Source organism: Morus notabilis, unplaced genomic scaffold (assembly GCF_000414095.1).
Source record: "Morus notabilis unplaced genomic scaffold, ASM41409v2 Scaffold224, whole genome shotgun sequence".
Classification (NCBI taxonomy): Eukaryota; Viridiplantae; Streptophyta; class Magnoliopsida; order Rosales; family Moraceae; genus Morus; species Morus notabilis.
This window is the reverse complement of record NW_010368057.1, coordinates 89,772-100,101: the sequence shown is the minus strand read 5'-3', so window position 1 is coordinate 100,101 and position 10,330 is coordinate 89,772. Positions and strand designations below refer to the sequence as shown.

The 10,330-nt window shown below is 33.6% G+C and overlaps 1 protein-coding gene across 1 annotated transcript; it reads left to right on the top strand.

The window, feature by feature from the left end:
• Window positions 1-1,800: 1,800 nt before the first annotated feature.
• LOC21397814 (CDPK-related kinase 1) lies at window positions 1,801-7,092 on the top strand. Its single transcript, XM_024176336.1, has 11 exons — window positions 1,801-2,799; window positions 3,426-3,556; window positions 3,947-3,988; window positions 4,110-4,218; window positions 4,650-4,728; window positions 4,858-5,154; window positions 5,425-5,537; window positions 5,789-5,896; window positions 5,975-6,037; window positions 6,141-6,308; window positions 6,519-7,092. Exons 1-11 carry the CDS (start codon window positions 2,305-2,307, stop codon window positions 6,654-6,656), a joined length of 1,743 nt encoding a protein of 580 aa, XP_024032104.1. The 5' UTR covers window positions 1,801-2,304; the 3' UTR covers window positions 6,657-7,092.
• Window positions 7,093-10,330: the final 3,238 nt, after the last annotated feature.

Below are 10,330 nucleotides of genomic sequence, written 5' to 3'. Positions count from 1 at the left end.
CAAAAAGAGAAAAGTAACTGAGATTGCAGGGTTCATAGGTCTAAGGTCACCATCCACTAATACCAAACCATTTTGCAGATTACTTATGTCTAATATTCACTGTCCCCTTTTTTTGGCGGGTCATTTTCATATCTTGTTATTAAAAAAACTTTATAGTTAACATGGATTATCACGCCGTCTATCCATTAATATTTACAACATATAACATGACAAAAGATTGCACCTTTCTTGTGGCAATAAAATATAAATAGCCGAGTCTCACGTATTAGTCCAATTGGTGAAAGCTTCTTATATACCGAGTGGATTTATATATATAAAAAAATATTTTTAACATTAAATCCAATTAAAATCATGTTAAAAGAAAAGTATACAAAACTAATAGAATCTAATATAAATCCGACTATAAAAATCATAACCCTATCGATAAGGCATTTTTTGTTACTGAGTCATAAAATTCTGGTTTAAAGAATAAAGTTATTTTTATTATTCTTAATGCTTGTAAATGACACCTATTTAGAGACATAAAAGTTGCTGTGCCTGCTTTTGAGCAAAAAGGCCAAAGTGATATGGGCAACATAACTACAAATCATCTGAGTAGATTTGCATGATATATTGTTTGATAATAAGACTAATTGTAAAACTTTATTAAGCATCTCTGTTGTAGTATCCTGCAAATTATTAATAGCAAAGTTTAGTCGTGGAAAGTTATTGATCCAGTTTATTTTCAAACCATGCCAAAGATTGACATTTACAATCAAATCTTATCATCAACTTGGAGTGAAGAATTCCATAGATGAGGAATATATTCCTCACTGCTTAAGCAATCTCTAAAAGCAAATACACTAAGGGGATGTTTGGTTGGAGAATTCAAATCAGGATTTGAATCATGGTTCATAGTTCGCTATAGTATTTTCTCTCATAAAAAATACACGTAAATAAAAAATAATTTTAATCACATGATTCTAATTCATGAACCAAACGTCTTGAAAGAAAAAAAGAAGTGTATTTAACCACCTATAATAACTGATCAAAAGGTACTATCCTGATGGGAATAAAAATGTATATTCATATAAAAATGTAAGAGAAGTTTTGTTAAGAACAATGTCAACAATCATTATCATTTATTTTATGCAATAAGTTAATGTGAGACTCACATTCATAATTCATCAAATGGTTATCAAAATTGATTTATTTTTCTTAGAAAGATATATTTATATCTATATATATATATTATAAGTAAGAAAGGAAAATGATGAATAAAAAGGACAAGGCCATACAAAGCCAACAAAAGCAGGTCAAAGCTGAAAAAAAAAAAAAACACCATAAACTCAGTTTGTTAAACATCCCTATTTCTAAATGCTCACATTCACATATGAATGAGCAATAAATCTAAAGTTTTGTTTTTTTCTTTTGTTTTTATTTTTTTTTTGCAATATAAAAAAAGGACAGGCTGGAAGGAACCGAAACCCAACCCCACTTCTATTATTATTATTATTATTATTATTATTATTATTATTACTGACTAGAGAGAAGATCAGGAGAACGAGAAGAAGAAGAAGAAAGAACTGAGTAACAGTCTAACAGACTTCTCCCCTTAATAAAAGTGATATTGCCACACAAACCAGCGACCCAAATCAAACCCAAAAAAAAAAAAAAAAGAAAAAAAGAAAGAGAGAGAGAGAGAGAAAAAAAAAGCTTACATAAAGCAGAAAAAAGTAGAAACTTGGGTTTCTTTTCTTGCAGCCCCTGCCAAGCATCTTTTCCTCACTTTTTTTTTTCTCTCTTCTTTTTTTGTTTTATACCTCCTATTCCTTCCTTGTTCTTGGAATTTTTTTGTTTTAATTTTATTTTCTTAACTGAGTGTTTCTTCTCATATCATTTTCATGTTCCCTACCTCACCTATATTTTGCTTCTGCTTTTGATCACCCCTTAATGGGTTTCTCTCCTCTCTAGCATGTGCCATTCCTTTGTTTAATCACAAAAGCTGATTTCCTTTTCCTTTCCCTTCTAACTTGCCAAGCTTGAATTTTTCCCAGTTGGGGTTCCTCAGAATTCCCCTCGGAATTTGGTTTTCTCTCCAGGGAATTCTTCCATATTCATGTGCTTGCTTGATCCTTTGCCAAAATTTCCTTTCTTGAGCCTCAAACTATGGTCTAAAACTCTAAATTTGTACACTTTATTTTTTTGTTTCCCATCTCAAGTTCTCAACTTTACAATCCTGTGATCTTCATTTCCAATCCCTTGAAAATTCCTGTTTTTTTTTTTTTTCTTTTTTGGTAATTTCCTTTCTGGGTTTTTGATTCCATGGGACTCTGTCATGGAAAACCCATCGAAACCCACCAATCTCAATCCGAGATCACCACAATTCAAGACTCAAACTTTCCTCCAACGAATTCCCAGACAGGAAAATCCTCAAACTTTCCATTTTACAGCCCAAGTCCTCTCCCAAGTCTCTTCAAGAACTCACCTGCAAATTCCAATTCCAATTCAAGTGTTAGCTCAACGCCCTTGAGAATCTTCAAAAGACCATTTCCACCTCCTTCACCGGCGAAGCATATCCGGGCATTGCTTGCCCGAAGACATGGCTCCATCAAGCCCAATGAGGCCTCAATACCTGAGGGAAGTGAGTGTGATGTTGGTTTGGACAAGAATTTTGGATTCTCCAAGCATTTTGGAGCTCATTATGAACTTGGTGAAGAAGTGGGACGAGGGCATTTTGGGTATACTTGCTCGGCTAAGGCAAAGAAAGGGAGTTTGAAAGGAATGGATGTGGCTGTCAAGGTCATTCCAAAATCAAAGGTCTGATTTTTATTTTTCTTTTGTTAGTTTTGTGATCTTGGTTGTGTTCATTAAGTTCATTTGGTTTTTTTTTTTTTTTTTTTATTCAACTGGGGAATGACATTTGCTTGCTCTTGTGTTTTCTTATGGAAGTTTGATTAGATTTCTTTTTATTTGCAAGTGAAGAGGGTTATAGATTATCTTTAGAAGTTTCTTCAACTTGACCTTGAAATGTGACCCCCTTTTTTTTTTTCAATAGTTTTGCATTGTGGACTCTCTTTATGCTTTGTATTATGTTATAGTTCATATTCTTAAAAGCATCTATGTATGTAGGATGGCTTAATTTTGTGAAATAATTGAAGCATTGGTGATTTCTATTGACCAAAGAGCATTGAGTTTTAACGTTTGTTTTGGCTTAATTTGAGAAAAAGTAATAGTATTGTTTATGTGCCAATGATCATGACATTTTTCTCTATACATTGCTAATGTCGTTTTCGCGCAAATATCTATTGACTGCCTAGTTACTTCCATGACATTGGGGCTGAAGTACTAAGACACTATTATTAATGACAAGTTTAGGTTTTTGCCCATGCACCTTGAAAACATCGAATTCTGTTGTCTTTTTCTTATGAAAGATGTCTTTGCAGATGACGACAGCAATTGCAATTGAGGATGTCAGGAGAGAAGTGAAGATACTACGTGCTTTGACGGGGCACAAGAACCTAGTGCAGTTCTATGATGCCTATGAAGATGATGACAATGTTTATGTGGTGATGGAGTATGTTAGATTATAGAAAATTTTCCTTTCCCTTTTCTTTTCCTTTCCTTGTTCCCAAGCAATATGTTATTGCTTAATGATTTTGATAGAAAGGATTAAAATATGTGATCATGTATCGTTCATTTGGCTACATGTGGAGTAGGTCCGAAATTGTCCAGTTGTACACAAGGAATCCATGATAGCTTTTAGAACCATTGAAAAAATTTGAACTTACTGTCTGTTTCTGTCAACACTAAATGAGCCAGTTTCTTAATTAGGTTGTATTCTTCAATGTTTTTTCTGCTTAAGTTTTTCAATTTATTTACACTAGGGAATATGCAAGTCTTCTGCAAGCTATTTGGCCTTATTAGTAAAACTTTTTGAGTTGTTGTATAAATGTTTGTTTTCCAGGTTGTGCAAAGGAGGTGAACTATTGGACAGAATTCTTTCAAGGTACCATATTTTTAATGGAAATTCATCTTCTTCCAAAAGAAAACACACTGCTTTCTTTACCGCCAACTATTGGCCTTTTCTGTGTCTATCTCACTGGCTAAGTTTCTGTTGTTTTTACTAGGGGGGGAAAATATTCTGAAGAAGATGCAAAGGCTGTTATGGTTCAGATTTTGAGTGTGGTTTCTTTCTGTCATCTCCAAGGCGTCGTACACCGTGACCTCAAGCCAGAGGTATTGTTGCTTGCAGAAGATTTTCATTTGTAGCTTTCGTCTCTGTCTCTTCTCTTCTGTTTTTTTGAAGATACAAAACTCTGGTATCTGAATCATGTTACTTTCTTTGAAAGTCAACACAAATTATTCTTTAGCTGAACATATGGAACACTTATCGTCTTCTAGATACTCCATATGGTACTGCATCGTCTATAGTTTTGATTAATTCCGAAGTAATTGTACTTCTATTGTTCTCTTTCTCTCTTTCTTTGTTTCTTTGTTTATTTTTTTCTTACCCTCTGAATGATTCAGTTATCCGGACAATGCATGTAATGCACTGATTGTTGGTCCTACCAATGGTGCATATATGGATATATCACTCTGTATACACTGGTGATTCTGTTGTGCATTTCTCCTTTTGGTTAATACTGATATTTTCTTTTCTACTTCAGAATTTTCTTTTTGTATCAAAGGAGGAGAATGCCACACTGAAGGCCATTGATTTTGGACTTTCTGACTACGTAAAGCCAGGTTAGGACAGTAACTCATATTACATTTTGTATTAAAGTAGTAAACTGGTCTAACAGTATAGTTACTCGATTACCCTTCGTATTAAGAGAGTAAACGGGTCTAACAGATCTTTTCTGCGGGGGGTTGCAGATGAGAGATTGAATGATATTGTAGGAAGTGCATATTATGTAGCTCCCGAAGTTCTACATAGGTCGTATGGGACAGAAGGAGACATGTGGAGTATCGGTGTGATTGCTTACATCCTTCTATGTGGAAGTCGACCGTTTTGGGCACGAACTGAATCTGGTATCTTCCGAGCTGTTCTCAAGGCAGATCCAAGCTTTGATGAGGCCCCATGGCCGTCTTTATCTTCTGATGCAATAGATTTTGTAAAGAGACTTTTAAACAAGGATTTCCGTAAGAGGCTAACAGCTGCTCAGGCTCTAAGTAAGTCACTGAATCTTTTTAGAGTCCTGATTTGGCCATTCTTTATATGTTACCAAAAAGATGGGTGCGCAACTAGCTTTTTTCATTGTTTCTACTCTGTTTTCATGTCTGTTAATGAAAAACATTTCACGGTTCAAGATTTTTTTTCTTTTTCTTTTCCTTGTATAACTTAAAACATAAGTAACATGACGTACGCCATTGTTATGAAATTTTGGATGCATGAAGCAAGTTTTTTGAGCTAGAATACTGACAACTTATTTCTTTATTTAGGTCATCCATGGTTAGCCAATTATCACGATGTTAAGATACCGACGGACATGATAGTGTACAAGCTTGTAAAAGCTTATGTATGCTCATCTTCGCTACGGAAATCAGCATTAGGGGTATGTAGTGTTATTATGTATGACACGATCAATTATTTTGGTACTTTTTGCTACTTATTTGTACGTATCTTGTATCTATTCCCTTAATTTCTATTGCATGACAACGACAGACTATAACCTGGTGTGAAATTAGAGAATTTATTTGTCATAGATATTCTCTCTTTTCATTTGATGAGTTTTACATAAACGCTTGATCCTAAATCTGAGAGCTATAGATAAACTGGAGTGAAAAATTTTGGCTCCTGTGACAGGCTCTTGCTAAGACATTATCAGTAGCACAGCTAGCGTATTTGCGGGACCAATTTACATTGTTGGGTCCAAACAAAAGTGGATTCATCTCTATGCAGAACTTTAAGACAGTAAGCTTTTCTCTTAACTCACTATGTTTTTTCATTTCAATGTTAATTGGAGCTATTCGAACTAATCAGAATTATCAGGGCGTTGTGAAGAACTCGACTGATGCCATGAAGGATTCGCGAGTTACAGATTATGTAAACATGGTAATGTTGCGCAATTATTTCTGTTTTTTCATAATCGGTAGTTATTTCTCAAATATATTTTGCTACATGTTTATGTATATATGTTGTTTATTTTCTGGTACAGATTAGCTCCATTCAATATAGAAAACTGGATTTCGAAGAATTCTGTGCTGCTGCCATAAGTGTACATCAGCTGGAAGGAATGGAAACCTGGGAGCAACATGCAAGGCGGGCCTATGAGCTGTTTGAGAAAGATGGAAACAGACCAATTATGATTGAGGAACTCGCATCAGTATGTACCAAATTCTCCATCCTTAGCAAATACGTAAAAAGTATATTTTCATAGAATGCTATCAAGTTGAAAGTCTTAAAAGCTTTTGGTCAATAACCATTTTGCTTCATAGAATACTTTCTTTCTGATAATCTCACGGCAGAATATTAACACTATATGAAACCTTAACTAAAATTCTTTATAGTACTAATTCTTCTTTCTTTTCTTCAGGAACTTGGACTTAGCCCATCAGTACCCGTTCATGTAGTTCTCCAAGACTGGATCAGACATTCCGACGGGAAGCTTAGCTTCTTGGGTTTCGTCAGGCTTCTACACGGAGTCTCATCCCGCGCTTTTCAAAAGGCTTGAAATCAAAACCTGGCTACTCAAGGTTTTCGTCCCTTGCAATACTTCCAAGCTCCTTGACCCGAAACATCACCACGGGAACAAAATGCGGTCTCTGAATTTTCGGCATCCTGATAAGCCAGCATTTTTCTTGGTCACAAGGAGAGGTGCTGTAGAGCGAAGAAAAAAGTAATGCCAATGTGGTATATGTTGCTACTGATGAGGCCATTCTATTTCTAGCATGTTATGTTACTCAAGGGTTTTCCTGTTAATTGGTGGTGTTCAGTTTAGAGGATCGCACAGATGAGGGTAGATCAAGAATGTATTTAGAATTAGCAAAACTGCTTTCAGAACTGAAGTAAGTTTTGGGGTCTATTCGCTTGTGTACTTGCTGCACCCCCTTTCTTTTTTTTTGGTCCCCCTTGCTAGTTTTTATAAATAAAATATCAGTGTTCTTCTTGCAAAATATTTTTATGCCATTTGGCTATGTCAAAAATTTGGCATTTAATTTTGTTACTTGAATCATCAATGAAAGTAATATGTCTTTGATTAAAAACAAAAAATATTGTAAGAAAGATGAAAATTTAGCTAGCAAAATAAATAAGATATTCGACTCGATCGAACCTCAAATCTTAGTTCCGGAGACCAACACATTATCCATTGGGCCATGGAGTCTTGATTACGTGGTGTTTCCTTGTATTTTGTTTATTTAATGTATACATAAACATATCTCAAAATTTAGGTCAATTTAGCATTTCAGCAAAAAAAAAAAAAAAAAAAGTAATAATAATAAAATAAGAAAGCAAAAATACGAAGGCCATTTCGCAAGAAAAAAAAAAAAAAATCCCCCAGCATACTTTTTAAACAACTCATAAAATTCACGTGATTAAACACACGAGTTTTTAGTGAAAACTTTGGTCTTAGTAAAACTCAAAGACAACCAAAGGAAAACGAAAAAAAGAAAAAGAAAAAGAAGGTAATGATCCCACATAGAAGGACCGGAATACACCCAACCGTAAGACCATGACATGCTTTCTTTTCGTTTTTTCTGTTTTGCAAGAAATTCATAGTTGTTGTGTGTTGCTCTGAACTGGTCTTTGTAAGTGAAGAAGAATCTCCATTCAAATGAGGCTACTCAGTCACATGCATGTCCACAATCCAAGGGAAAGGACTAAGGAGAAGGCCAATTAACAAGGTGAAGTCAAATATGGATGCTTGACCATATATATATATATATATATATATATATATATATATTTCGAGGATAGAGTTGCGTCATAGCATTACATCTCACATCATATTTATGTATACATTATTGTTATATTGGTTGCGTTGTTTTGATATGGCTTTGACCACTTTATAGTGCTACTTTCGAGAGCCTTTTGAGATCATGTTTCCTTTTTCTTTTTCTTTTTTTTTTTTTCCTTTTTTTAAGAGAAAACTTTCATTTCAAATAAAATAAGTAACATTTTTGTAAATGACCGATAATTATAGAGAAACTCGACTCCACCAATAAAGACAAATAAAACACAAAACGAAATATAAGTATCGAGACTTAATAACGAATGATCCGCTCAATACAGTTGTAACGATCCAACTTTCTTAATCGTTATTAATTTATAACGGAAAACGGGTTTAACTTTCAAAACTAAATTCTTGGATACTAAAATTTTTTATTTTTATTTTTTTGAAAACTTATTTTAAGACAAACTAGTTTTCGTTCATAAAAGTGGCAAATTAGCTTAAGTAAATTAGAACATAAATTCGAACTAGAATATTAGCAAGGCATAACATTTTAAGTACACGTCATTTCTGAATATTCTTAACATAACTAAGCATGTCCTAAAGTAGTCTTCATGCCCATATCATAAAATCTTAATTACTTAATTTATAAATTCAAAAGTCACATTAACCATAACCAAAATTAGCTATATGGTAGTATCCACAGCCGTCCCTTCACCATACACACCTTATGTTGCGAAGCATCGGTGTGTAGTAGGCTTTTTACCTACATCATGAACAAACTTAGTGAACAATAGCTCATCAAGTATAAATATTACTCACAAAATATTTTTTGAACATATCATCACAAATAAAAATGCATGACCATTTATGATTTATTCCATCTATGATCATTAGGCCTTGTGCACGTATCGAGTGCACACGACCAATGAGGTATTGGGGGAGCTACCAAAATATTCTATCCGACGACACTATGGATATTTCCTAATTAGGCTAGTTAATCTCTAGTGACCAAGGGTCGGATGAATTTTAACCTCCCATTCTCCATGGTCGGAGTCTGACACGGCACTGAACTCATCATCATTACTTTAACTTTTCTTACTTAGGAGAACATGTGATTATGATCATGTCACAAAAGTATAATATGTTAACTACTTAAGTAAAACGATTAAAACATCATTCACTGTATACATGTCACAGAGAATATATGTACAATCCACTAAACATTTTCTTAAACATATATTTAAAAAAAATTATTCATGCTGTACTCACCTAGGTGTTAGCGCTTAGCATTTATAACAACCTACTCTTGTAAAGTTGTACGTTATGTGTTCAAACAATATTGATTATCGGCTGTTAGTTCATTATCAAAGTTCTTAACTTAATTTGCTCATATCTTAGTGGTTTAGTGGACGTCTATTAGGATTAATTAATTCAATTAATTATCATTCTTATGATTTAAATCACATTTTTCAGATTAATTAATGAAATTTACTAATTAATAGGTTAATCTCCCATTAAGTTTTATTAACCAACTTAAGTTAATTATCCTTTGCTAATTGTTAATTTATCATTTATCATTAATTAATTAATTATTTATTTATTTTAATAAGTCTCATTAATTTATTAGAGTCTTGAAAATTTATTAAGTTAATTTCATATAAGTATAGCCTGAATCCACCACTAGGTTACCCTCTAAGATTCACTAGGTTACCCTCTAAGTCTACTTAGGTTCATTTCTAACCTTAAACATATGGGTAATTTTTAAAAATACCCTTGAAATAGAGTCCCCTTTTATTTCTACCCTTCAACATTAATCCATATATTTTTATATTTTAAATTAGGACTAGTCAAAGGGTATAGTTTTTTGAAAGGAATACTTTTAGTAACTCCGATACAGGCAGAATTTGTAATTTTCTCTAACCATATCCAAAGATAGAATTGGGTCCATAATTGGGCCTTATGGACTTGGGCTTCAACTTCTCATCTAATAGGTTTCAATGTCAAACTAAAGGTTACTTATTTCTTACTTGGGCCTTTAGCCCTATTAGGGCTCTCTAACTTAGTTGGGTCAATCTAGTGCTAGTCCTCTAAAGGAATTTAAGTTAACCAGAGTTTTCGGCTTCAGTTGACAGTTTTAACCTCGAGAAAAATTTATCATTTTTCCCTTAGCAAGTTTTGACAATTCTAAAATTAGAGTCAGTAATATGAGTCACGACACGACAACACGACTCAAAAATGACACGAATTTCGCGGGTTAGGGTTGAGAAAAAAGTGGTTCGAGTTAGAATTGGGTCGACCTGAAATTGACACGAATAAAACGGGTCAATTTCGGGTTAGACCCGCCTAACCCGAACACTACACGAAACTCGTAAAAAACTAAAAAATACATATATTTTTCATTACATATTTTTTATTTTATTATGAACTTGTGATATCATGATAGTTATACTCAA